This window comes from Felis catus, chromosome C1, assembly GCF_018350175.1.
Source record: "Felis catus isolate Fca126 chromosome C1, F.catus_Fca126_mat1.0, whole genome shotgun sequence".
NCBI lineage: Eukaryota > Metazoa > Chordata > Mammalia > Carnivora > Felidae > Felis > Felis catus.
This window is the reverse complement of record NC_058375.1, coordinates 11,424,292-11,451,826: the sequence shown is the minus strand read 5'-3', so window position 1 is coordinate 11,451,826 and position 27,535 is coordinate 11,424,292. Positions and strand designations below refer to the sequence as shown.

General features: G+C 56.8%; 2 protein-coding genes across 9 annotated transcripts in view; both read right to left on the bottom strand.

Moving 5' to 3' along the window:
• FBLIM1 (filamin binding LIM protein 1) overlaps positions 1-18,052 on the bottom strand; it is a 27,076-nt gene extending 9,024 nt beyond the window's left edge. The window contains exons 1-7 of one of the 6 annotated variants that reach the window (XM_045035133.1): positions 17,929-18,042; positions 16,146-16,276; positions 14,431-14,587; positions 9,150-9,419; positions 3,339-3,508; positions 2,722-2,836; positions 221-390 (exon numbers count right to left, since the gene is read on the bottom strand). In XM_045035133.1, coding sequence (XP_044891068.1) covers positions 221-390; positions 2,722-2,836; positions 3,339-3,508; positions 9,150-9,419; positions 14,431-14,587; positions 16,146-16,276; positions 17,929-17,962 — 1,047 coding nt within the window. In that variant the 5' untranslated portion in view covers positions 17,963-18,042. Of the gene's footprint in view, positions 1-220; positions 391-2,721; positions 2,837-3,338; positions 3,509-9,149; positions 9,420-13,096; positions 13,469-13,999; positions 14,096-14,430; positions 14,588-16,145; positions 16,277-17,928 lie in introns of those variants that run through there. The other 5 variants (XM_011284589.4, XM_045035134.1, XM_045035137.1 and 2 more) reach the window with 5 other exon arrangements.
• On the bottom strand, positions 18,039-27,535 carry TMEM82 (transmembrane protein 82). 3 transcript variants are annotated; one of them, XR_006583942.1, is made up of 7 exons: positions 27,375-27,535; positions 27,147-27,219; positions 26,785-26,959; positions 25,512-25,929; positions 24,154-24,341; positions 23,714-23,912; positions 18,039-18,057 (listed from the first exon to the last, which is right to left on the bottom strand). XR_006583942.1 is itself a non-coding variant. In XM_023258165.2 (6 exons), exons 1-6 carry the CDS (start codon positions 27,460-27,462, stop codon positions 23,817-23,819), a joined length of 1,038 nt encoding a protein of 345 aa, XP_023113933.1. In that variant the 5' UTR covers positions 27,463-27,534; the 3' UTR covers positions 23,468-23,816. The 3 variants fall into 3 exon arrangements, 1 of the variants encoding a protein (XP_023113933.1); XR_002744334.2 differs by lacking the exon at positions 18,039-18,057 and adding an exon at positions 23,468-23,614; XM_023258165.2 differs by lacking the exon at positions 18,039-18,057 and having other exon boundaries at positions 23,468-23,912; positions 27,375-27,534.

Genomic DNA, 27,535 nt, shown 5'->3' with positions numbered 1-27,535 from the left:
CCATCAAACAACGGTTGCGGTAATTGGTTAGAGCGGCCACAGGAAACTAATACACCTTGGCTGAGCTCCTTCCTCTCTCTGAGCCTCAGCTTCCTCGTCTGTGAAGTGGGTCAGTGGTGCCTGCCTCCCAGGATGATTGTGGGGAATGAAATAATGGGACGCCTTCCAAGTGCCCAGCACAGCGCCTGGTACCTGGAGGCCTAGCCGCAGGGGGGGTTACCTGGTAGCAGGATTCACAGAGGGGCCGCCCGTCCTTCTGGTAGAAGCTCTGCCCGGCCAACTGGCGGCGACAGGTGCGGCACGTAAAGCACCGAGCGTGGTATTGCCTCTTCATGGCTTCCACGGCCAGCTCTCGGGGGGACACGGTCTTGTGGCAGAAGGCACAGACGTCTGGGGTAGAGACACAGCTTGTAAGCCCCCCGGTCCCGGAGTACTGCACCCAGGCGCCCCCCAGAACAAGGCCCTGGGGGTCGTGAGTGTGGCCTCATTTCAGGAGGAGCAGTAAGAAGGAATGTGACCAGCCTCTGAACGCCTAAATCAGGGCTGCCTGGCTGGCTCCATCGGTGGAGCTCGCGACTCTTGATCTTGGGGTCGTGGGTCTGAGCCCCACACCGGGTGTAGAGATGACTTAAAAATAAAATCTTAAAGGGGCACCTGGGCGGCTCAGTCGGTGAAGCGTCTGACTTCGGCTCAGGTCATGATCTCAGGGTTCATGAGTTTGAGCCCCGCATCAGACTCTGTGCTGACAGCTCAGAGCCTGGAGCCTGCTTTGGATTCTGGGTCTCCCGCTCGCACTGCCCCTCCCCTGCTTGCGCTCTGTCCCTCTCTCAAAAATAAATAAACATCCAAAAAAAAAAAAAAGGAAAGAAAGAAAGAAAGAAAGAAAGAAAGAAAGAAAGCAAGCAAGCAAGCCTAAATCAAAGAACACAGCATCAAGGGGCACATGGGTGGCTCAGTCAGTTAAGTGTCTGGCTCTTGATTTCCGCTCAGGTCATGATCTCGCGGTTTGTGAGTTCGAGCCCTGCAAAAGGCTCTGCACTGACAGCATGAAGCCTGCTTGGGATTCTCTCCCTCTCTCCCCCTGCCCATCCTCCTCCTCTCTCTCTCTCTCTCTAAAAATAAATAAACATTAAAAAAAGAAGAACACTGTCAGGACAAATGGGTTGCCATCTGCAAAAATTTAAAGGAGGGTCCACCGTGATACATTTATACCCAGACAATTCCAAACGTATCAGAGATCTAAGTGTGAAAAATGTGTGAAATGTGTGAAAGTGTGAAAAACCACAGGACTAGAAGAAACCAGAGAATTTATTTCATAACCTCGGGGTAGAGAAGGCTTTTGGTGCATGGTAAGCACTTAATAGCTGCTAATTAAATGGGTAACACACGGGGCCAAGGAGGCTGCGGGCAGTCACGCCCTCGCTGGGGAGCAGATGGGGAGGACCACGAAGGACAATTTCGCAAAACGATCAAAGTTACGAATGCACCTACCCTTTGCCCACAGCATCTCCTCTCCCAGAAGTTCTCTCACAAACCGACACACAGGCAAAATGACCTACGTGCAGGGCAATTCGTCTCAGCCTTATTTGTCACAGCAAGAAACCACCTAAGTGCCCATCCGCAGGCGACTGGTCGAATGCATACGGCAGGGCCCTGGGAAAGAATACTAGGCACCTGTGAAAAAGGACCCACTTTCTGTTCTGATGTGGAACGAACTCTAAGATGCTGGAAGGAAAGAAAGCCAAGAGCAGAGCAGCCCAGAGTTTGCTGCTGTTTGTGGAAAACTGGGCAGGGTTGGAGGGGGGGGGCACGTACTTGTATTTGCTTGCGTATGCATAACCTCTCTCGGGGAGGATGTGCGACACATTGACAACAGAGGCTGTCGATCTGGCAGGAAACTGGGTGATACAGGGATGGGGGCAAAGGGGAGGCTTTTCACGGCGTACCTTTTCACGCTTCTGGTTTTGTCTACGTGAGAACATCGTGTGTTCAAAAAACTAAACGGTGAAAAAATTCAAGCCATTCTGCTATCACAGCACATTCTGCAGAGCAATATTTCTTTATTGGCTTATTTATTTTTAAATGTTTATTTTTGAGAGAGAGCGAGCGAGCATGTGCGGGGGAGGGGCAGAGAGACAAGGGGACAGGGGATCTGAAGCAGGCTCCATGCGGCCGGCAGAGAGCCCGACGTGGGGCTCAAACCCACAAACCGTGAGACCGTGACCTGAGCCGAAGTCAGACACTCAGTCGACTGCACCACCCACCTGCCCCTATTTATTTATTTATTTTAAAGTTTATTTTTTTATTTTGAGAGAGAGAGAGAGAGAGAGAGGAAGAGTGAGTGAGCAGAGGAGCAGCAGAGAGAGAGGGAGAGAGAATCCCAAGCAGGCTCCGCGCTGTCAGCGCGGAGCCCGACAGCAGGCCTTGAACTCAGGAACCGTGAGATCGTGACCTGAGCCAAAACCAAGAGTCAGACGCTTAACCGACTGAACCACTCAGGTGCCCCTTGCTGATCAATATTTAAATGGATTTCAGTTATAAAGGAAAAAGGTTAAGGCAGTAAAAACAAAATCGATGTACAGTTCTAAGGCCCATCACTGAACCGTGAGTGGAGACAGATGCTGTGGCCGCCGCTCTCCTACTTTCCCACCTGGAAGCTCATGCTTGTGCAGTGAGGGCCCCCGGGGACCACCCAGAAGCCTTCCACGCCTGAGCCTGTACCTGTGGATGCCTCTCTCTCGTGGAAGCCAACAGGCTCTTCTGGGGGAGGCGGCAGCTCTTCCGAGGGCCTGGGGGGACTGGGCCGAGGCTGGAGTGGAGGCCTCTCTTCCAGGGACTGTGGGGACATGGAAGGGAGGGCAGGAGAGGTGACATCCAGTGGGGACCGCACACGGGCCTCTCAGCTCTGCTCCTCCTCTGGTGGCACTGGGCACAATTAGCCCCACTGCTCAGAGGAGGGAACCAAGGCGCAGAGAAGCAAGCGACCTAACGTCACTCAGTAGGAAGGTACCACCGGGGCCCAAAACTACTTCCTTCTGAGGAATCGCCTGGAATCGTTTTTCCTTGGCCTGCAATCCCTCCCATTTCTACAATGGCCTCTGTTAAGGGCAGATTAAAAATATCTTCTCAGAGCTGAAAGGGGTACTCGAGCAGAAAGAGGGTGGGGAGCCCCTTCTCCAGGGACCTTGAAAAACATGACCAATTTTTAGCAGCTTGAAAGCTTCGAAGAGGGACGGCCCTCAAGCAGGAGCAACCTCCAGGCTTAAGTCCCTGAAAGGCGCAGACTAGCCCTCGCCCTCCCTCGGCCCCCGGGGCTCTGTCTGGGGGGTCGGCAGTACCTGTGGTGGGGGCGGGGGTGGGGGCAGGTGTAGCTGCTCTAAGTCCGAAATGAGGGAGGCCCCCGTCGGGGCAGGGGGCTCCTCATCAGGGGACGGCGGCGGAGGTGGGAGGAGGTCCAGGTCCGGGAGTGCGTCCTCGCCATCCAGGGTAGGAGGAGAGGGAGAACACCCTGCAACCAAAAGGGGAGAGAGGCTTGGAGGGACTCTCTCTCTGCAGGTGGACAGAAGAGGTGTCCGCTTTCCCAGAAGGCCATGCAGCGTGAGGGGCTAAGAGCTCAGGTCCAGGGTCACCGAGACCTGGGTTCTGCCTCTGGCTCTGCCGTGGGTCCTTAGGCAAGAGACTCAATCTCTCTGGATCTGTTTGCTTAGTTGAAAAATGGCTATCAATCTTTGCGGGCTGTTGTGAGGGTTAAGTGAGGGGGCAGGTAAAATGGCGCAGGCTCCAAAAACAGCACCTGTCAGAACCCTCCAGAACAAGGGTGCCGGGGTGGCTCCGTCGGTTAAGCGTCCGACTTCAGCTCAGCTCGTGATCTCACAGTTTGTGGGTTCAGGCCCCATGTCGGGCTCTGTGTTGACAGCTCGGAGCCTGGAGCCTGCTTTGGATTCTGTGTCTCCCTCTCTCTCTGCCCCTTTCCCACTCGCTCACTCTCTCTCTCAAAAGTAAATAAAAACATTTTAAAAATGTATAAAAAATTAGCATCCCTTATTCCTTTTTACTTTTTTCCATGTGGATACTAGAACATTATTTTAATTTATTTTTTAATATTCTTAATGTCTACTTATTTTTAGAGAGAGAAAGAGAGAGAGTGTGAGAAGGGGAGGGTCAGAGACAGAGAGGGAGACACAGAATCCGAAGCAGGCTCCAGGCTCCGAGCCGTCAGCACAGAGCGCGACGCGAGGCTCGAACTCACGAGCCACGAGATCACAATCTGAGCCTAAGTCAGATGCTCAACCGACTGAGCCACCCAGGTGCCCCGTAGAACATTTCAAAATAGGAGGCCTGCATTGGTGACCTGCTTTATATTTTCATTGGCCAGTGCTGACACAGACCTTTTTTGGATCTTGATTCAAAAGATAAATCATCTCATGAATTCTCATTTTGTGGATAAGGAAGAGTGAACTATTCTACCGAATATGCAAGAAATATACGCAAGATACAACACAAATACACAGTATATGGTATACAAGAAAAGACAGCAAACCTTTCGTTCCGCTATAGCCCAACACTTGAAAGGTATTTTTATGGGAAAATTAAGAATGGAGAGAGTATTAGATAATGGCCATCTTTGGACATGCACCCTGAAGAATGCGGTGCTAAAATGACCCAGTTACTGGGGTTTCCTTTAAATTACTTCACAAAAGCTATCAACACTAGCCAAATTATGGAAGGAGTCCAAATATCCATCGACGGATGAACAGAGAAAGAAGATGTGGTGTGTGTATACACACACATGCACACACACACGCACACACACAATGGAATATTACTTGGGGATGAAAAAAGAATGAAATCTTGCCATTTGCAACAACGTGGATGGAACTAGAATGTGTCAGGCTAAACGATAAAAGTGAGTCAGAGAAAGACAAATACCATATGATTTCACTCATGCGGCATTTAAGAAACACAATAGATGAACATAGGGGAAGGGAAGGAAAAATAAGATAAAAACATAGAGGGAGGCAAATCATAAGAGACCCTTCCTTTTTCCTAAAATGTTTTAATGTGTATTTACTTTTGAGAGAGAGCACAAGTGGGGGAGGTGCAGGGGGGGGGGGGGGACAGAGGATCCGAAGGGAGCTCTGTGCTGACATCAGCGAGGCCGATGTGGGGCTTGAACTCACAAACTACAAGATCGTGACCTGAGCTTAAGTCAGATGCTCAACCGACTGAGCCACCCAGGTGCTCCAAACCATGGGAGACAAATACAGAGAACAAACTGAGGGTTGCTGGAGGGGGAGGTGGGTGGTGGGGGGGAATGGGCTAAATGGGGGATGGGCATTAAGGGGGGGGACTTACTGGGATGAGCACTGGGTGTTGTAAGTGATGAATCACTAAATTCTACTCCTGAAACCATTGTTACGCTATATGTTAACTAACTTGGATTGAAATAACATTTAGAAAAATAATAAAAAAATAAATCACAAAAGTAAAAAAGAACATAGAAATAGAATAGACGATACAAATGTGGCAAAATCTTATCAACTGTTGATACTGGATCCAGGATAAGCAGGATTCCTCTAGCTGCTCTATTCTGTGTATGTTCGAAAATTTCATTAAAAAAAAAAAAAGAACCCAATAGCAAACGCTAGTACATACCCAAGAAAAGCACCCCAGTATGAAGTCATGTTCAAGGTTAGCGCAGCTTAACGCCTGCAGGGAAGGCTGAGGCCCACGCGGTGGGGGGCGGGGGTGGGGGCCTGGATCCCAGGGCTCTGCACAGGGAGGAGGAGGAGGGCTGGGTCTCACCCAGTTCCTGCCTCAACCCCAGGCTCTGCTCTGTCCAGGAATGCTCACTATACTGTGGGGGTGACCTCCACCCCTCCATGCTGTCCTGTCGAGGCACTGCCCAGCTTCCCTGGAGGAGGCGACTAGGGGTCAGGCCCTGAGAATCCTCTGTTGGCTGCCATGTGCAGGGACAGCACTATTCTTAGTGCCCCAGGGAGAGAGGGCACGGAGTCTGGTCTGCGTCTGCCCTCCGTCCCCCTCCTATGTCTGGGGCACAAGGCAGGCCAGGCCTCGCAAGGTCAGACTCCCTTCACACCCACGGAAAGCAGATGGAAAGTGCCGGAGGCCCTGCCCCCTAAAGACCTGGGCTCTGTCCCATTCCCTGCTGATTCACGGGGGCACCTCTCTGGGCTTCGGGTTTCTTGTCCATTCGAGAAAGATAATGAGCCCCTTCTGCTTTCTCCCAAGGACTGAGGGACTGTGCAGATGGGAAGATTATTCTAGACCTGTGAGTAAGCCACAGAATCATCTGGGGGCTTGCTCAAAGGCAGATGGTGAGCCCCACCCCCAGAGCTTCTGACTCAGCAGGCTTGGGGGGAAGTGCCTGATAATTTACATTTTTGAAAAGTTCCCAGGTGAAGCTGCTGGTTCAAAGGCCACACTTCATTTTTTGTCTAAGTTTATTTATTTTGAGAGAAACAGAGACAGCACAAGTGGCAGAGGGGTAGAGAGAGAGGGAGAGAGAGACAGAACCCCAAGCAGGCTCCGTGCTCTCAGCACAGAGCCAGACACGGGGTTCGAACTCACAAACCGTGGGATCCTGACCTGAGCCGAAACCAAGAGTCAGATGTTTAACTGACAGCCTTCCAGGCGCCCCACGAAGGCCACACTTTGAAAACTAGTCTTTCAAAGGCACCTGGGGGGCTCAGTCGGTTAAGTGTCTGACTCTTGATTTCGGCTCAGGTCATGATCTCATGGTTCGTGAGTTCGAGCCCCTCATCTGGCTCTGTGCTTACAGTGTAGAGTCTGTTTGGGATTCTCTCTCTCTCTGTTCCTCCCTAGCTCTCTCTCTCTCTGTCTCTCTCTCTGTCTCTCGAAAGAAAGAAAGAAAGAAAGAAAGAAAGAAAGAAAGAAAGAAAGAAAGAAAGAAAGAAAAAAACCAGTCTTCTACTCCCCAAGCTTCTCCTCTTACTGCCTTTGGGCTAAAACAACAGTTCTCAAGTGTGGTCCCCCCACGGAAGCATCAGCATTACCTGGATATGTGTAAGAAATGCAAATTCTCTGGCCCCACCGCAGACCTGCTGAATCAGAAACACCCGGGGTGGGGCCCAGCCGGCTCTGTTTGAACAAGCCCCTCATGGAGCTGAGGCTGCTCCAGTGTGAGAGCCTTGCTCCAGATGAGCTCAAGTGAGTCAGGAACCGGATCACGGAGAGGCAGAGGCACGCTCAGGCCTCTCCCGGGACCTGCCTTCTGTCCCCAGCCAGGATAGGAATTCAAGACAGAGAGGGGCTTGAGGCCACCAGGCGGGTGTGCAGAGGACCCCGGGCGATTCTGTTCGAGTGGCCACGAGCAGGAAGAGGAGCATCTTTTTAAAGAGAAGCCGAGAAAAACTGACTTCTGACTGTGAGCTGGTGCATCCGTGTAAGTGCACGCGAACATCTAGAGGGGAGTGGGGACCGCGGCCAGGATGAAAGGGCCAAAGAGACGTGTGTGGATTGCCCAGGGGACAAGTACTGGATGGGGCGTCAGGGGACAGCCTGCAGCAGAGATGGCTCCCGCTTTGTGTTCTGTGCTCAGACCAGACTCATGACCAAGCTGCTCACCTAGAACCTGTCTCACTCAAGTGAGGCCGAACCCCAAGATTCCCCGCGCTCTGCCCGTTTGCCAGTGTGGCAAGCAAAACGGCGGGCCGGCAGCTGCTAGGCACCCCTCCCAGGCTCTGGTTTTGTTGCCACAAAATCCACCCATCCCAGGATCCGATGACCCATGAAGATGTCCCGGAAACGTTGGCGTCTGGGCATCTAAACTATGTTTCCTGGACTCCCTCTCCTATGCAGAAGGGACGTAAGTTTCTTCAACTGGATCACCTGTCCTGATGTGTGAATTCCGGTCATCGTGGTCCTGGTTCTACATGGAAGCACCTGGAAGAGGCTGTGTTCTTGTGATGTGTGGTTAGGAAGGAAAGATCGGTTCACAAGGTTGGGTCGTATGAAGAGGCATGTTGCACGAATGTCCGTGCATTCCCACACGTGTATACGCGTGGCCCTTTCTCCTGCCCCTTTCTGGCCACCTGGAATTGGCAGTTCCACTGGTCTTTAGGTGGTTTGTGTGGTGATGGACGCACAGGGCTGCCCTAGCCTTGCTCGGGGACAGCAGGGCCTCCGGAGGGTTGTCCTTGATGTCTCTTTGCTTCCCGATTCCACCTGGTGTCCCATTAGTCAAGACATCCCCCTGCCCCAGGCCCCTGGATTGTCCTTCTTCCTTGTTTCTACCCAACCAACAGCTGAGACTCCACGGAGTGGCAGGGAGAGAGGACCGGAAGGCTCTCTGTCACCACGGCAGCAGAGCCAGGCACAAGGTAAAGAAAAGCCATTTATGACGCAGATCCGTTCTGTGATGGGTGTGTCATATACACGACCAAATTTCCACTTTCCAGAGCAGGGAACCAAGCGAAGAAACAGCTTGTGTAAGACCACAGCGCACGTGAGTGGCAGAGCCCGCGGGAGAATAAAACCCCCTCTGAGGTCCTCCGACACGCCCGATGCATTCCTGCCGCAGGGCCTTTGCACTTGCTGTTCCCCCGGGCCAGCTCTATCCTATCATTCAGGTCTTATCAGAGCTGAAATGTCACCTCCTTGGAGAAGCCATCCTGACTACCCCATAAAAAGTTGTACTCCGCACCTCTTCACCATGTTTTATTTCCGTACAGCGCTTGTGTCTCCCCAACATCATATAATTTTGTCATCCGTTTCCCCGCTAAGATTTAAGTTTCCTGTAGGCTGAAAGCCTTGTCTTCCTTTACTTGTCCCCAGTGCCTGGCCCAGAAAAGTAACAGCAGGTAACACATTTAACACTTTCTACGTGGCAGGCACTGGCCTCAATGTATGTTTTACTTCTTCCGTTCCTCACAACAACCCTCTGAGGAAGGTGCTATCATTACGCCCACTTTATAGATTAGGAAACTGAGGAACAGAGAAGAGCCAGGATTCAAACCTAGGCAGGTGGGTTTGCGTCTGCCTGGCACATAGTAGGTGCTTGATGAATGAATGAATGAATGAATGAATGACGTCAGAGTCGGCCCCTTCCTCCCCACCTCAGTGCTGCCTCTGAGCCAACCTTCTGCCCAGCCCCCTCACCCTCTTACCTCCATTGGAGAGCTGAGATGGTACAGCTGGCCCTGGGGCTGCGGCCTTGGCAGGTGGAGTCCAAAGGCTGGGCCTCCCTGCCGAGCCAGCCCCGGGTGCCTTGGTGGGAGCAGGGGGCTCCCGGGAGCGGCCAGGCCGGGCCTCGCGAGCTGCCCGCCTCACCTCCTCGGCCACAGCCTCATCCCGACGCGGGGGTGCTAGCGTGATGAAGACAGACGAGGCGACCCTCTTCTCAGGCTTCGAGGCCATCGTCTCCGCTCCTGGTGGTGCTGGGGACAGAGCGGGGCACCGGCTTGGGCAGGGCTTGGGGCACAGGGATGTGCTCCACCTAGACAGACAGACATCCCCAGGGCATCGAGCCTCCCTTCTCCTGACAAGACAGGAGCAGCCGCTCTACTGTGCCAGCGGCCGGGGCCAGCCCCACCGGAGACAAAGGGCCTGGGGGGAGGGTGGGCGTCCACCAGGTGACTTGGCCGCAGGGAGGGGACCCAACGGTCCTGACCGCCCCTCCCCCGCCAACCTACACACCTGGGGGAGCAAAGGGCAGCCCTGCCCTGCTCACCTCACAAATGATTAATTTTCCTCAAGTGCGAGGCTCCTGCCGGCCCTCTGGCTCCCCACCCCCGGTGCTGGTCCCAGCCCAGGGCCCGGCCTGCCACTGGGCCACACCCCAGTTACCTCCCTCCCCTGGGATCCAATTCTCCTGGGAGGGAGGAAGTTCCGGAGGTCCAGGCCAGTTCTGCTGGGGGAGGGAGACAGCGTCAACTGTCAGAGCACAGGGGCGGGTTCCAGGAGGCAGAAGGGGACAGGAAAACAATTAGAGCTGCCGTTGATCAAGACCTACCCTGGCCGCGCTGCCCTAAGCACTTTCTGCCCCCTCACTTCTAAATCCTCCCAGCTGTTGGGGGAGAGGCACTATGACCATCCTGACAGATGAGGAGACAAAGGTTCAGAGAGGTAAAGTCACTTGTTCGGGGTCACACAGCAGCAGAACTGGGATTTGGACGCAGGGCCCAGGCTCTTGGCCACTCGGCCCTGCCACCCTCTCCCAGCCCAGCCCACAAGCCCGCATCCTTCTCTCTGTGTCAACCTCTGTATCCAATCAAGTCTTGATTGTATCGTCAGACTCTCTCACTCTGTCCCATCTCCAAAACCAGGCCCTGGTTCAGGCAGGGGTGGGAGCCCCAGTGGTCTCCGTTCCTGCCTCCTGCCCTGATCTTCCTAGAGCATAAATCTGTCTCCCTGTTACTCAAAAGCCTTCCATGCCTCCTACTAGCAAATTCCTCTGGCTTCAACTTCTTTTTTGACCACCCTGGACCATTCACCTTTTCTCAACTTTCTCTCTTACCTGCCTTGGCGTGTTTCCACCCCCTGGTTTTCCTCCCCTGCCCCTACCCCAGGGTGAGCGTCAGTTTTTTCAGCTCAGACATCACCTCTCCACGAAACCTCCCCTGATTCCTGACCCTCTCCCTGGGGCATCTGTCTGCTTCCTCAGGGTGATGACAGCCCATCACAGGACATACTGGCTCACGGTCACCATGTCTGCTGCTACTCCCCAAGTGACTGCATGTGACTTCAGCTATGCCCGCAATCTTTGTGACCCAAGTCCAGAGTGGGCATCAGAGCATGAATCTGGGAGCAGAGCGGCATTCCTAATGTCAAGGGCCCCATTTTCCATCTCCCAGGTTGTGCCTGCACACAGTCACCTCCAGGGCCAAGGCTGAGGGGGGCCATGCGGGCGGGGGGAAGGCAAGTGACCACATTCAGCCAGGAGGACTCCTCACTGGGCTCCCAGGGGTGAAAAGCGCCCCTTCTTTCTAACTCACTCTGTGGCTGAGCCACTCTGACATGGCCTCAAAGCCCAGCCCACAGGTACATAGAGAGAAGAGTTAACAGGGACCCAGAGAGTGAGTCTCAAGAAGTGGGGCTGAGGGCCCCGAGGGACCCTGATGACAGACCTGGAGCCCGAGTGGCCACTCACAAGGCCCCCTCTGTATCTCAAAGCCACTGGCCACCTGGGCCTCTCTTGGTGACTGAAGGAATGACAGGAGCAAACAATACACGCCCCTCGGTTCCTCTTAAATTGGTTTACATGTTTGGTTAAAACATATAGCTCAGTCTGATTAATAAAAATATCCGTTCTGAATAAGGAACCCAACATAGGAAGAGAGCTTTAAAAGTTCTTCAAAAGTACTTTCCTTTGGGGGCCCCCGGGTGGCTCAGTCGATTAAGCATATGACTCTTGGTTTCGGCTCAGGTCACGATCTCACGGTCCCGTGAGTCTGAGCCCGTCAGGCTCTGCACTGACAGTGTGGAGCCTGCTTGGGATTCTCTCTCTCCCTCATTTTCTCAAAATAAATACATAAATTTAAAAAACAAATGAAGAAAAGTACTGTCCTTGTGTAGACTTATGTGAGCTGTCCTAGTGATATAAAACCATATGGTTTTGGGGCGCCTGGGTGGCTCAGTCAGTTGAGCGTCCGACTTCGGCTCAGGTCATGATCTCACGGTCCGTGAGTTCGAGCCCCGCGTCAGGCTCTGTGCTGACAGCTCAGAGCCTGGAGCTTGCTTCAGATTCTGTGTCTCCCTCTCTCTCCGACCCTCCCCCGTTCATGCTCTGTCTCAGTCTCAAAAATAAATAAACGTTAAAAAAAATTAAAAAAAAAAAACCATATGGTTTTATCCTTTGCCTTTACACTTTGTTACGAGTTTAAGAGTCTATTTTTGTAAGCGGTTTTCAGAGATTTACATCCAAGAAACAACAACAATGGCACTTGCTGTGTGCCAGGCACCGCGGTACAAGCTTTCTGAGTCTCAAAACGCACCTGAGTCGCAAAACAGCCTGTTACGCCCCCACTTTACAGGTAGTGCCATGTGAGGCCCCGAGAGGTTAAGTGATTTTTCTAGGCCGTCTCGGCAGATGCAGAATTCTAAATGAGCACCACTTGACCCGAGTCCCAGGGTGTCCTTGGACCTGAGATGCCACACTTTTCCTTCCCTGGATGGTACGGGGGCCTCCAAATCCTCAGCCTGTTCTCACCCCAGAGTGGCCCAGTCCAGATCTATTATCCTGTGGTCAGTCATTCTGGGCTCATCCCCAGACAGAATGCTGTGGATGCCCCCTCCGCCTCCCTCCCACCCTGCTCTGACCCCCACTCCGCCCCAGCCCACTCCTCTGGGAAGTCAGATCTGTGGGTTTCTCGGAAAACATCCAAGGCAAACGTCCTAGTTGTGAGGCCAGATGTTCACAGCTGGGCAGCTCCACCCCCCCCACCCCCACCCCTCCCTGCGGTTCCCGGCAGGGACTTCTTTGGGGCCCCGGGGGAAGGGGTCGAGCTGGGATTTTCAAAAGCCTGTCAGTCAGGCCCAGGGCTGCTAGGAGAGGTAGGAGAGGGAGCCTAGGCCTCCCTCTGGTCCCACTGCCCCCAGGTCACCCCAGAGCGGGGGGGGGGGAGGGGGGGGCATGTGTGAGAAAGCTCCCTGTGGGGCTACTGGCCAGCAGCACCCAGGGGACCCTCCTCCCCCATCCTTCCTCCCGCAGAGGGCGAATCTGAGATCCAGTTGGGTAAGCGGAGAAAGTGGGAACAAAGGGAAAGAAAGTCATTTCCTGTCAAGAGGAAGGAAGGAGGCTGAGATCCAGCCAGCCAGCCAGCCAGCCACCCAGCCCGGCTTTAGGCTGCAGCCCAGGGCAGGGGACAGGCTGCCTGAGCTGGAGAGCCTCCCGGTAGTGCCCTCCTCCTTCCCTTCCTTCCTACTCCTTCAAACCCCCTCCGAAAAACTCTGGAACCACCTGTAAGCTTTGTTCTTTAATACTTTGACCAAGCAATCTATGCTTGGTTCAGAATTAGATTTGCGGAGGGGGGGGGGGTGGCAATGAGACGGTGCCCACCCCCACCACTGAGGACCCCGCAGCCTTGGGTAGAGGCTCCCCTTCCCCCTCTCCTACCTCAGGGAAGCCAAGGAAGCACACGGAGCTGGATTCACACCGGGCCCCACCTCTTTCCTGCTGGGTGACCCTGAGCAGGTCACTGACCCTCTCTGGGCCTCAGTTTTTTCACCAAGTGAGAATTAAAAAGGTCTGTCCTGAAAGGTGGTTGGCAGACAGGGCACAAGGAGAGAAGGTGCGGGAGATCTCGGTACTAGGTAGGTGCCAAGAACCAGCTGGTTATCCAAGCTCCTGATGAGGATAAGCCCCCAGCCGCTGGGCTGGCTTGGGGGGCCTGGGAGGACCCGACTTGGCCTCCGTCGTTAAGAGCAGGAATCTGGGCGCTGCCCAGGCTCTTCCCGGGGTCCTCGGGGATGGGCCGGAGGGGGATCCACGCCAAGACGCCCCCACGGCACACCCCTTCCCAGCCCCCCCCCCCCCAGGGATTTGAGGCCCAGAGAGGGGCGGCCCTGGGGCCCCTCCTCTCCCCTCGCCTGACCCGGGCTGGGTAAAGGGGCCCGGAGCTCCCCCGAGCTCCGGAAACCCGGCGCCCTCCCGCAGGCAGCCAAGCTGGGCGACTGGCCGGGTCACGGTGGGGCGCCGCCGGGGACTTTAATTCGATCCATGTGCGGGACGCTGTCCTCTTTGTGCGGGAGCTTCCGCCCTGCCCACCTCTTCCCCTGGCGCCCCTGCTCCCGGGCAGGGACACCGGTCCTCCCCCGGCTCCGGGGACAGAGACTGGGGGCTGAGACGGGAGGCGGCCCCCCGCCCCCCCCCCCCGGAGCGCCGGGGCTGGGGTCCCGACCCCGGGGGGAGGGGAACGCGGGGCGGGGGGGAGGGCTCCGGCCAGGGGCGGCCCGCGCTGTCACCTGTGTGCGGCCGGGGCAGGGACGCAAGGACAGGATCCCCCCTCGCCCCGCTTACCTGCGTCGCCCGCGCCCCCAGCGGCTCCGGTCCGACGCCCGAGCGAGCAGAGCCGGGAGCGGCGCGGCGCCTCCCGCCCCCTCCGCCCTCCCCGCCCCTCGGCTCCCTCCGCCCCGCCGCCCCGGCCGCCTTACCATAAAAGGTGAAGCTCAGGGGGAGGGGGCCCGGGGTTCCCGCCGGCGGAAGCGGCCCCTACCTGCCCCCCCACCTGCCCGGCCTCGCCCCGCGCCGCCCCCGCCGCCCGCCCTTTGTTCCCTCGACCCCTCCTCCCGGCTCCAGGGCCCAGTCCCGGGGTGGGAGGCCTCCCCCGCTGCCCACTCCCCTCCCTTTGCGCGCCCTCCGGGGTCCTTGCCCCCTCCCCCTTCCCTAGGTCACCTGGGTTGGCGGCCCCACCTGCCCGGTCGGGTGGAAGGGGGGTGGGGGGGACTTACGTCGGAGTTTGGCCTCAGATCTGCTAGGGTCCGAAGAGTCAGGTGGACCTGGGTTCCAAGGCCATTCACTAACCGAGTGACCCTGGGCAGTCACTCCGCCTCCTGGAGCCTCCGTCTCTTGTCTGTAAAATGGGAGTGATGGCTGCCTGGGGTCCGCCTGAGGATAAAAGAGGATAATGATGGTGAGAAGCACCGGGGTAGCCAGTGGTCAGTATATACTGGGCTTGGGGCTTTTTTAGGGGGTGACCCTGGGTGGGTGTCTCAGATGTCCAGGGGAACAGGTCATCTCAGTTTGCTGTCATCACCGCTTGTGGGGATCTGTAAGCCCTTGGGGATCCCCTTGGGGATCTGTAAGCCCAGTGTCCCCCGCCCCCCCGGGGCAGAGGCCCCTTCAGGAAGCCGGCTAGGCAGGGCCCAGCCAGCAATCAGGTCACCTGGTTTGCCACTCCGGTTCCAGTCTCTGACTCTCTCCCACCTCCTGCACTCCCCCCACCCCCTCCTCCAAGCCAAAGTAGATAGAATTTGGAGAGGGGAGGAGTAAACAGAGCCTGGGCCCTGGGACAGGAGATAGAGCCTGGATGGGCCGCCTGGGTCCCTGGAGGCCTCGGGGAACATTGCTGGGAAAAGGAATCTGGGTCTGATTCAGAGGCAGATTGTTCTTTTGATTAAAGCCACAGCAGCTGAGGCCAGAGGAGTGCTGGACCCAGCGGCATCTGGGGGAAGAGGCCAGGCAGCGTCTGGCTTTCCCCTGTGGCCCCAGTTACAGTCGCGCTGGCCAGGATGGCTCTGGTGTTGCTCCCGAGGGAGGGGCTCAAGCGCAGGGGGGTCGTGAGGGGGTACTTGGATCCCTCACCTCTCCTCCTCTTCCTCCTCCCAGCCTAAGTCCCTCACCCACTTTTGTCATCCTCTTTTATGGACCGTCTCAGCCACGTTGCAATAACAACATCGTAGGAGCTACTGACGTCGACATCTGCAGGCGCCCCACCTACAGACCTTTCCACTGAATCTCCAGGACGGCCCCGTGCGGCAGGGCTGGTTCTTTCCGCTTCACAGTTGAGGAAACTGAGGCTCCGAGAGGTGCGAGGCCACACGAGGGGCGAGTGGCAGAGCTGGGTTCAAATCCGAACCAGCCAGTGCCCCTGGGTGCACACACGGCTGTGCTGGGCCTGTGGCCCCTGTGCACCTGCGGCCCTCACAGCTGCAGAAGGGGAGGCTTGTAGAACACTATGTGGCCGAGGGCGGAGGGGACTTAGACTCCAGGCTGCCTGGGGCCTGGGTCGGGCTCATTTCCCGCCCCCCCCCCTTCCCTGCTTCACTTCTTGGAGCAGTCTTCCCCAGGAGGAAGGAGGGGACTGCTGACTGCCAGAGATGGGAAGGACCTTACAGAGGAAGGTGCGATCCAGGGGTTTGCAGATAGTTTGGGCCCTAGAACCCCCTTTTCCAGCGTTTTGTGACCCAGAAGCTTATTTAAAACAGATAAAAATGGGGCCACCGTCCCTCATTTTCATATCCCCTGAGCCACCTCACTGCGCCCCCTGCACCACCTCACTGTGCCCCCTGCACGGGACAATGAGGCACCGAAGGGTTGAGCCTCGTCCAAAGTCACACCAACTCCATCTGGGGCCCAGACCTCCGCACATCTGCTCTGGGTTAAGACTGGCTGGGGAAGGGGGAAGGTCGAAGGGACATGTGGAGGTCCAGCTGCCACCACCTACCTGCTGTCCAGCACCCCCGGCCACCTGTGCCACCTCCGTCTCTGCTCCCGCGTGGAGAGGAGTGTCCTGGTTAAGGCTGTCCCACACCAGCCCGGATGGTGTCAGTGTCACCTTGGCAGGTGCCAAGCTTCCTGCAACGGAAACCCAGGAAGTGCATTGGATGGGAACACACGCCCTTTGTCCGCGGGCTCAGAGAGGCCCTGCTCCCTCCCCGTCTCCATCCTGCTAGCCTTGGACCAGCTCTCTCCCAAGCCATTGAGCAAAGGGCCTCCCTCTTTTATTAGGGCTGTGGCATCTGAGACCCCAGGTGGCAGGGAGGGGGTGGGAGAGAGGTTGGGGGGAAAGACCCAGGGCAGCGCGGACATTTGCTGTCCAGTCAGAGGGCAATGTGGCACCCGCTGCCCACAGAAGAGGGCTTTGATGCAACAGACATGGTGGGGCACCTACTGTGTGCTAACAACGAGTGGAGGAGCCCAAGGGAATCACGTCAGACATAGTTAATCCTCGTCCCCACGGAACTTACGGAGAGTTGGGGGAGATCAACATGTAACACAAATTAATGTAGTAACTACCATTGTATCAGGGTGACCATAATATAATGGTGATATGTGCCATGATGGAATGAGCAAGGGGCTGTGACAGAGTAAGGGGTACGGGTGGCGGTAGGGGAGGCCTCTCTGGGGGGTGGGTGACATATGGGCTGAGATGAGGAAGGGCCAGCCGTGAGAACAGAGGAGGACACTCCAAGGACGGGGAGGCAGTAGGAAATACATGGGCTTTGAGGTCAGACTTCAGCTTAACTCCCAGCATTCTGGTGCTGGCTATGACCTTGGACAAACTCCTTCCCTCTCCGAGGCTCTGTTTCCTCACCTATAACATAGGGGAGGGGCGCCTGGCTGACTCAGTCGTGGAGCACAGGACTCACCCTGTGGGGTCATGAGTTTGAGTTACACACTGGGTGCAGAGATTACTTAAAAATAAAATGTATTTTTTAGTTTTATTTATTTGGGGCATCTGGTAGCTCAGTTGGCTAAGCGGCCAACTTCGGTTCAGGTCGTGATCTCACGGTTCGTGAGTTCAAGCCCCCTGTTGGGCTCTGTGCTTTTAGCACATAAATAATAAACATAAATAAGTGTTTATTTATTTTTGAGAGAGACAGACAGAGAGAGAGCGCGCAAGCCGGGGGAGGGCAAAGAGAGAGGGGAACAGAGGATCCGAAGCCAGCTCCGTGCTAACAGCAGCAAGCCCCACGTGGGGCTCGAACTCACAAACCGTGAGATCATGACCTGAGCCGAAGTTGGATGCTTAACCGACTGAGCCACTCAGATGCCCCAAAAGTGTAATTTAAAACACACACACACACACACACACACACACACACACACACACACACACACACACACAAAAACAGGGGCGCCTGAGTGGCTCAGTCGGTAAAGCATCCGACTTCGGCTCAGGTCATGATGTCATGGTTCATGAGTTCAAGCCCCACATCAGGCTCTGTGCCGACAGCTCAGAGCCTGGAGCCTGCTTCAGATTCTCTCTCTCTGCCCCTCCCCTGCTCACACTCTGTCTCTGTCTCTCTCTCAAAAACAAATAAACATTAAGAAAATTAAACCAAAACAAAAAACAGAGGTGCTGCGCTGGATACCCTCAAATGGGGACAGGAATGCTTCCCTTTACAGACCTGTTGGGGACAGAGGCACTGAAAGGGTACCCCCCAGAGCCTGGCCCATAGTTAGTGACCACCAAGTAGCAATGGCTATTCTCCCATCACCCTTGCCTGGTCTCCGGAGATCTTGGTCCACACAGTCCATATGCTCTGGAACTAGATCCAGGAACAGGGACAAGTTTTCCTGTGCCACAGCCCTCACTGGCCCAGAGACCTTGGGATGTCAGGACTCAGCAATTCCTGCAAAATGCACAAGTTGGGGTTGGAGGTCTCAGGTAGCTGCATATACAAATCACATGTGAAGCAGTGTAGTGATGGGTAGTAAGCAGTTAAGAGCTTGGGCTATGGAATCAGACCTATCTGAATTTGGATCTTGGCTCTCCCGCTTCTTAGCTCTGTGATCTTGAGCAAGTCACGTAATCTTTCTGTACCTTGGGTTTTCTCCTGAGGAGACAGAGAAAACCATTCCTTCCAGGTGGTTCTGAAAGCTGGGCGGCGGTGGGGGGCGGGTAGATAATGCATGAAAAATGCATAACACAGGGTTACAATTCCTCAGTAGAGAATCAGCGTATTAACAGCTGTATTAACAGCTCGTGGCAAGTGAAATGCACATATGCTCATCTTCCTGTACCCGGAAGCAGTCCCCTGGACAAGACGGGGGAAGTGGGCCTCTTCATTCCCTTCCTCCCCTGAGATGGGCTTCTGCGGTTCCTGCTTCGGCTGCCTGAATCGGGGCCTGCCTCTCCATCCCTTACTCAGATGTGTTCACTGATCCTTCACACCAGGAGGGCACGACTGAGACTCAGTTATAGTCCCTTGGCTGGGTGGGGCGGGGTGGACTAGAGGCCACGGTCAGCCTCTGGGCTACGTGCCTCACCTCCATCATCTGTTCAGTCCACTCGACAAATGGACTTCATTTGAACCCAGGTAACCTGGCTCCAGGCAGCTTTACTGACCGGGCCTGGTGTGTAGAGAAAACGTTTGAAAACCAAGGGAGGGGAGAGGGGCACCCGGCGGGGGAGGGGGCTCAGTCAGGGTAAGCATCTGACTCTTGATTTCAGCTCAGGTCATGATCTCATGGCGTATGGGTTCGAGCCCCACATCGGGCTCCACGCTGACCGTGTGGAGCCTGCTTGGGATTCTCTCTCTTCCTCTCTCTCTCTCTCTCTGCCCCTCCCCAGGGTGCTCTCTCTCAAAAACAAACTTAAAAAACCAAAGGGGAGCAAACTGGGCCACATTATAGCCACATAAATTCCCCTTCTCTCAGGCCCCAAGCCTATGTCCACTTGGGCCATGCAGGGCCCAGCTTCCCAGAGCTGGCTGTGATAACATCGTCTGGGTCTTAATCCCCTCCTGGTCTGGGGGCCTGAGCTGGCACTGTCTGGGCTGGTTGGTTCCCACGGCCAGACCATTGCTTAGCAAATCAGCATGGGCTCCATGGAGGGGGCCAGAGGCTCAGCAGGCTGGGAAGGCCCCTCTTTGGCCCTGGCCTTGAAGGTCAGAGCCCCTTCTGTGGGCAGAGAGGAGGAAATCCTGGTGTCCGTCCCTTTGGGGGTCCCCGAGGTTGCCCCAGGCCCTTGGCTGCTTGCCAAGGCTGAGCCCCTATTCAAACACCTCACTGGTCCCATCCCCCTGCTTGAGCCCACACCCCCACTGGGAGCCCCCACCCTTGGCTTCATCTTTCTTAGCACCCCCAGTTCCTGAGACCCCTTCTTCCCCCCAGCTGGCCTCCCTACTTCTCTCTTAGCCAAGGTGGGTTTACTGTGAGTGTAGGCCTCTCCATGGTAGGGGCCCCTGTGAGGGTTGCTGGGAGTTACAGAGTGTTCTAGGAAGGGAGGTAGCCAGGTCGCACTCAGGAAGCATTTTCCATTCAGTGCCCTTGGCACACCGCCCAGGGAGATGTCAGAAGAAGGCACCCAAATCTCCAGGCCTCCAGCAATTTGTTATGCTTTCTCTTTATCATTCTGTCACTACCCACTTCAATGCAAATTTTGTATTCTTTTTCCTAAAGGGGGCCCTTAACATTGGACTGGCCCTGCCTTACTCCTTACAACGCATCTCCACCCTGATGGCCAGACCATCTCGCTAGAGCAGGATGTGATCCTCACGAGCACCCCCTCGCTGCTCCCCACCCAGCCCCTCCGGGGCTCCTGCTGCTTCCTGGGAGGAAAATGCCAAGCCCTCCCGTGACCCTGGGCCATCTGGCCGCAGCCAGCCTCGGCGACCCACCGCATCTCCCACTGCTGTGCCCCTCGCACCCTCTGCTCAGCCACGGGGACCTTTCTTTAGTCCCTCAGGCATCTCAGCACGTGGGCTGCCGCACCACGCCCCCTCCCCCCCCCCCAACGTTCAGGACTCAGTGTCAACAGCTCCTTGTCAGTTAGGCCTCCCTGAGCCCACATCACACACATCATAACACCTGGCCTTCCCGTCAACGCCAACGGCACCTGCGTGAAGGGCCCTGCTCTGCCCCAGAGGCCTCCCATCTCACTCACCCAGTTCTTCAGGCCGAGAAGCCGAGAGCCCTGGATTCTTCTCATTCTATCAAACCCACATCTAATTGATCAGGAAGTCCTATGGACTCTTCGAAATACATCCATGCCCAACCACTTCTGACTACCTCCACGGCTACCATTTTGGTTCAAGCCCCGGGTTCTTGCCAGGGTTAGTATCATCTCACCTGGGTAATTTCACATGCTTCCAAACTGGCTTGTTTCTGCGCTATTCTACAAACAGCAAGGGGAGGAGTCCTTTAAAAATGTCAGTCACGTGGGGCGCCCGGGTGGCTCAGTCGGTTGAGCGTCTGACTTCAGCTCAGGTCACCAGCTCGCGGGTTCGGGAGTTCGATCGGGCTCTGTGCTGACGGCTCGGAGCCTGGATCCTGCTTTGGATTCTGTGTTTCCCTCTCTCTCTGCCCCTCCCCTGCCTGTGCTCTGTCTCTCTCTCTCTCAAAAAATTTTAAATAAATTTAAATAAATAAATTTTTAAAAATTAAATAAATTTAAATAAATAAATTTAAAAAAAATTTTAAAAACCCAAAACACTACAAAAAGACAGTGACTTCTGTCCTGCATGTCTTTTCTCTCTCTCTCTGTCCCTTACTGGCTTGCTCTGAGGGACACCAGCTCCCCTGTTGGGAGCTGTCCATGGGGAGGCCCACATGGCGAGGAACGAAGGGAGACCCTTGGCCAACAGCCAGAGAGGAGCTGAGACTCCCAGCCCGGTAGCCTGTAAGAAACTGAATCCTGTCAACAGCCACGTGAGTGAGCTTGGAAGTGGACCCTACCCCGGTCAAGCCTCACGATGTCACCGGAGCCTTGGCCCACGTCTTGACTGCGGTCTGTGAGGAGACCCTGAGCCAGAGGCCCCAGCCAGCCTGTGGGACCCAACCCACAAAAAAGCGCGAGACAGTAAGTGTCTATTGTTTTAAGCTGCTAACTTTTGGGGCCGTTTGTAACGCAGCTGTGGATCACAAATACACTCACCTTAGCTCGTCCCAGTCTCCCGCCGACAGAGTGACTTACCCAGCTGTACCTTGCGGCAGTTACTACAGGCCAGAGCCTGGCCCCATGCAGATGTTCAATAATTACTTGTGAATGAGTGACTAGGGTAAGGCATGCAGGATGCCCAAAAGGGACAATGCCATAGCTCAGAAGGGGCGAAGTGGGAGTTCAGGAGCAGGGAGGCCGGTTCACCCCAATCCCAGCTGCCCTGGAGGCTGCTACCCCCTCGTAGCAGAGCCTGGGGGCCCCGGTCTCCCTCCTCTTCGGAAGGATGCTGGTCAGAGCCCAGGATTCGAACTCTCATGGTCTCTGAGAGAAGTCCCAGCTTCATACCCCATTCCAGACCATACCTTCTGGATTTCCTCTGCTCTTTGGACTTCAGGCCTCTTTCCCTTTGTTTGGGATGGAGATTTGCTAAACGCCTCACTTAGAGTGATCTAATTTTTATACCCTTGTCAGACTTTTTCATAAAAATAATTTAATAGATAAGAAAAGAATCCTAGTCCAACTCACGTGGCCCATTTTTTTTGTTTGGAAATGGTCCCTGTGTCCATAAAAAGGAAAGGACTGCCAAATCCAATCCCCTCCCAGCCCTGTCCCCACCGGGTCCCAGGCTGTGCTAGGGCCAAGAGGCCAGAGAACCTTCCAGCAAAAACATCAGGCCCGAGTTGGAACCTGGTGCCCATTCTGGGTCTGGCAAGGGCTGGCTGGGTGCCCAACTAACTGAGCCATTTCCTCCCAGACTGGGACAAGTTTCCTGCCCAGAGGGAACTGAACGCACTCCCAGGCAGAGGGGGGCTGGGTCCTGGATTGGGGGAGGGGCAGCCACCGGCATTTCCCCCACCTCAGCTACTTTGGGGCTGAGAGGCCCATCTGGGGGTAAGGTGGCAGAGAGCAAAGGGTCAGGGATTAGGCTTGGACTGTCAGTTGGGTGGCCATTTCTGGAGGAATGAGCTGAAACCACCCTGTCCAGGCTTGGGGCCAGCCTGCCCCATGTCCCAGGTGTGTCCCAGGTGTGTCCCAGGGTGGGGAGCGGAGAATCCTACGCCAGACTCTGTCCTGAGGCAGCAGCCTTTGGGTGACCATGGTGGCCTTTGCTGAGAAGCAGGGCTTGCCAGAACCTGGAATCCTCCAAGAATCTTCTCCCCTCACCTCCTCCCTGACGTCCCCTCCACCCTCCTAGACAATCTGACCCTCACAACCCCCAGGAGGCCTGGAAGCTGGGAGTCTCCTTTGCCCTGTGGGGCCCCTCCTGGGAAAGGGCCCTGAGCTGGGCCTTCAGTCCCTGTGGAAACTGCCCTGTGGGCTGGATGCTCGGGCCGGGGTAACATGGCTGTGATGGAGCATCAGATTACCCTGCTCACAAGGTGGCTGCAACCATATTCCAGAACCTTCCAGGAATGGACCTGCCATATTTTATGTGCACCTCGGTTGGTTTCCGTGGCCCTAGTTCTTCCAACAAGAGGGGGGTAGCAGGAGGCATGCAAAGCACTTGAGCTCTGGGAGTCAGGCCACCTGGATTCAAATCCTGACTTAGCCACCAACTAGCTCAGTGACCTTGAGCAAGTTACATAACCTCTCTGAGCCTGTTTCTGAATCTGTAAAAAGGGATAACAGTACCTGCCTCTTGAGGCTGATGTCAGAACCAAACGAGATCATGAAAGTGCTCGGCATAGTGCTTGGCACATGGTCAGCACCCTACACATGGCAATTTTTCTTCTGACGGGCTCAGAGAGTGGCAGCGAAGCCCCCAAGGACACACAGCAAGTAAGCAGAGGAGCTGGTACCCAACCTTTTCCCAGATAGTCTGTTGCCTCCCCGGGCTGGGCCCTGCAGGAAATACGAGGCTGAACGAAGCTGAAATGGCAAGGATGGTCACGGTCTTAGCCGAGCCTCCCTTTAGCTGGTTCTCAGCCTAGGATGGGACGGAAGGTGGGCACCATCCACCCGCGACCGCAGGTGGGTGCTAGACCACGCGTCCGGGCTAGACCACATCCCCATGGCTTCCTCAGCCACCTCAGTACTGAACTCCCCAACACCAGGGGACCCAGCCGGCATGTATCCCCGGGGCCCGCCCCAGCCAGAGGAGCTGTGTGGCCTCAGAAAAGCCTCTTTCCCTCTCTGTGTGTTCATGATTCTAATGCAGGTTGAGAAAATCATCTTTATTGTTGTTCATGGAGAGGGCGAGGGAGGCCAGTAAAGGAGAAGCCATTCTGAGAACGCAATTCTCCCCCATTCCCCCAACCCCCCCCACCGGGAAGGCAGGTTTGAGGGCGCTGCATCCGTTCTCTGTCCTGAGAAAAATAGGGGTTCGCTCAGTGGCCTCCAAGTGCCCCCTTCTGAGAGCTCTAGCCCCGAGCCCTCTTCTCCCTCCCAAGAGCCCCAGTGCCCACCTTGAACTCCAAGTGGGGGGCAGGGCTGGCAGTCCTGGGGTCAAGACCTCCAGATGAGCCTGAGTGGGCCCGAGACAGACTCCCAAGTCCTTGCTAAGGCAGGTCAGGAGGGGGCTGTCCCCTGGGGCTGGCCAGGTGCTGAGGGCTGGGGCGGGGGCTGCCTTGGAGCTGACACTGAAGGCCTCTGGGATGGAAACTCCTGGGGGAAGGTGGGGAGGAAAAGAAGAAGGACACAACTCAGCTCCCCCATCCTCTGGTGGGGGAGCTTCAGGCCCTGCTTCCCACGCAGGGGTCAAAGCTTAACACCAGGTGAAAGAGGGGATTTCACCACCCCGAGAGAGGTCACCCCAGCCCTTCTTGAACTCGGGCCTGTGGAGGCTCCTCGGGCTGTCTGGAGCGGGGCTTCCGTGTCTAGGGGACCCACGCGATGGAGCACCCACCTGTATCTGGCAAAGGTCCAGCAGGGTACGGACACTCGTCAGGCACCAGAGCTCGCCCAGCAGGGACATAAGGACACCCAGGAGGTCCAGCCAGCTGCCCACGGTCAGCAGCAGCACGAAGAGGCCGCCCATGCGCACCAGCACCGTCTGGACCTGGCTCTGCAGGCCGGGGTTCTGCCGCTGCTCCTCTGGGGGGGGCAGGGCACCTGTCACCACCTGCCCGCCCTACCTGAGGTCCGGCCTGAGACGGGGCCTGGACTCCCGGCTGCCCCCGACCTTCCTCAGTGTGAGCCTTCCCCTCCCCTTGCTAGCCCCCGCCTCCCTCCTCCCTCACCCCCACTCTCTGAGCACCTGGCTGGCACCAGGCACTTCTTCCTAACCAGGCCTCACTGTCTACCCCCGAGCCTGCCCACTGCTGTGCTCTACCTGCAGTCAGGGGAGGGAGGGGGGGCACGCCAGCTCCAAGCTGCAGGCGCCGTCCTGCCTCCACTGCCACCTCTAATCGGTGGGGAAGCCCCGGGGACTCTTTCTGCTAAGTAGAGCCCCACCCGAACCCACCTCCCCACTCCTGCTGCCCCACCCAGTCCCAGCTCCCGGCTTCTGTTCTTGACCTTGTGGGTCAAGTGTCTACTCCATGTCCACTCGGCAGCTAGTGACCTTCTAAACACAGGAACGGGACGTCCTGCCTGATCTGAGCCGTGTCCTCGTTTCTTACTACTCCCCAGCATGCCAGACTCACTCCCACCTCAGGGCCTTTGCACCCGCTGCTTTCTGCCTGACTGCCCTTCCCTGTCCCGCCACCTCGACCCCATCTCCGCCCTGCAGCCAGGCGGTTCTTCCCATAGCCCACATCTGGCCAGGTCACTCTCCCCTGCTGAAAGCCGTGCAGGGGCTTCTCATCAGACCGCCTGCGCTGGGTCGATGAGGGCTCTCCATCAGGCCCCCCCATCAGCCTGGCCAGTCTCAACCCCTCCCCATTCCCTTGGGGTGACAGCCATACTCCACTTTTTCCATCGTTCCACAGGGCCCCACCTTCTCTCACCTCTGGGCTTCGGCCTGCGGGGTTCCCTCTGCCAGGATCTCTTCCCCGCCCCCCTTCCCCACCAGAGCCCTCCTACTATCCTTCAGAACCCAGTTCAAGCTCCATCTCCTTGGGGCTCCCAGCGCATGCCACACCCATCAGTGAGCCGCCCCATATGGCTCCTGTCACTAGACTGGGCGCCCTGGGATGGCAGGGGTGTGGGCTAACTGTTGTCGGCCTCCCCGGGGCCTAGCGCAATGCTGTGCCCCGGTCGGACAGTGGGACGTGAACGCCCAGTGAATCAGCGGCCGCCCAGGACCCCGCCTGTGGCCCTTACCCTGCATGTAGATGACGAGCAGCGTGTAGCAGATGACGAGCGGCGTCCAGAAACGCACGGCGTCTGACGTGGTCAGGAAGTCCCGGTTGATAAGGGCCACGGCTGCCAGGTCACCCACGGCAAAGGCCACGGCCAGGGCGCGGGCCAGCAGCCGGGGGAGGGCATGAGCGCCGGCCAGCAGGCCCAGGCAGACCCCGCAGTACTGCTGGCTGCTGTGCAGCTCGTAGAGCTGGTAGATGTGGCGGCAGAGGCGCCTGGCGCCCGTGCGAAGCAGTGTGGCCAGCCAGAGGCCCAGCAGCAGGTTCAGGGTGCGGTGCGGGGCGTCCTCCTGCAGGAAGCTCAGGCCGCAGGTCAGCCCGCAGCCCAGCGCGTACTGGCACAGCAGGTGCAGCCGCAGCCTCTCGGCGCCCTGGGAGCCCTGGGCGGGGCGGGGGGGGGGAGAAAGTGGGCCGCGATGCTGGGGGCTCAGGCTGCCTCTCACCTGAGGGGGGGGGGCCAAGGGGCTGTGAAGGTGCAGAGGCTCCATTCTGTAGGAATCTGGAGCCGGAAGGAACCTTGGGGATCATTCCCAAAGAAGGAATATTCCCTGAGGTGCGTGGGTGGCTCCGTCAGTTAAGCGTCTGACTCTTGATTTCGGCTCAGGTCATGATCTCGTGGTTCGTGAGATCGAGGCCCGCATTGGGATCTGCGCTGACAGCATGGAGCCTGCTTGGGATTCTCTCTCTCTCTCTCTCTCTCTCTCTCTCAAAATAAATAAACTTAAAAAAAAAAAAACCAGGGTTATTGCCTTCAAGGTCAAGCCCTACCTACTGGGATCATTTCTTGCTGCTTAATTTCAGTCACGATTGTTCCTTGGGCCCCATGTGCTTGCTGAAGGTTTGTGGGTCAGAGCCTTGAAGACCTGGGTTCAGAGCCTGACTCTGCTTTTTGCTGGTTGTTGACCTGCGACAAGCCAGTTACCCTCTCTGAGCCTTAGTTTCCCCATCCGTGAAATGGAGATCACAGCGAAGCTCTACCCGCCTCTGACTGTGTGGATACGTGAGATGACACACTCAGAGGATCCGGCACGGGGCCTGGCACACGGGGAGCTCGGTGTCCGGGAGCTCGCTAGGAGCAGGGACTGCACTGGCGATCACAACCCCAGGGGGCAATCTGCACCCTCCGGTCTCGGTCTTACAGAAAGGAGGTGGTGAGGAGACAGGGGGGTCTGGGGTGAAAATCAGGGCCCGGGTTCGGGTAATGACCCCCCCCCCCCCACCTCAGGGAGCCTTACCTTGCCCAGGGAGAGCAGTGTGGAGATAGCCCGGAGGGAGAACTCAAGCACCACCAGGGCGGCCACCCGGGCCCCCACGACGGTCAGGATCAGGGCCAGCCCTGCCAGGTGCACGGTCTCCAGCGAGGCCCACGGGGCCTGCAGCTGGTGCTTTTGCAGCCGCCGCTCAGGGTTGCTGTGGGGCAGAATGGACGTGGGCAGGGCCAGAACCACCAGCCTCGGCCTGGGCAGTGGTCCCCGTGCCCTCAGACGTGCTCACTGGGGATAGGGTTCCCTTCCTGCCGGCCCTGCCCTCACAGGCCGGAGAGAGCTCGGGGGGGGGGGGGGGGGGCCAGGAGTGGGCTGGGTCGGCAGGCACTCACTTGGCACAGTTCACAAAGAAGTAGACCTTCAGGAGGCTGTTCAGGACGGAGACTCCGCTGGCCCCGATGAGGCCTGAGGGGCAGGAGGGAGGGCAGGCGGTTTGGAGGGTTAGAGGTGGTGGGAGACCCACGTGGTGGGGGGCGGGGGCGGGGGGGGGGGTCCACCCTGCAGCTGCCTAGAGCTGCCGGAGGGGGCGGGGCTGCACGGGACAGGGAGGTGGCGCTCACCTTGCAGGACAGAGTCTAGGAGGCTGGAGCCCCACTGGAGGGAGGGGAGGCCGGGGAGCCAGGAGGGCAGGGATGGCAGGGAGAACATGGCCGCTGCCGGGATCAGCCCCCGCCTCTGGCCAGGTCTGCTCCAGAGAGACCAAAGTCACGGGGCAAAGGTG

Bases quoted from the DNA above. Each gene is read 5' to 3' on its own strand.
- TMEM82 (XM_023258165.2), bottom strand. From the start codon at position 27,462: ATGTTCTCCCTGCCATCCCTGCCCTCCTGGCTCCCCGGCCTCCCCTCC. The intron at 27,220-27,374 runs GTGAGCGCCACC...CCTGCCCCTCAG, and splicing joins CCTAGACTCTGTCCTGCAAG to GCCTCATCGGGGCCAGCGGA. The intron at 24,342-25,511 runs GTAAGGGCCACA...TGCCCCCCCCAG, and splicing joins GCTCGTCATCTACATGCAGG to AGGAGCAGCGGCAGAACCCC.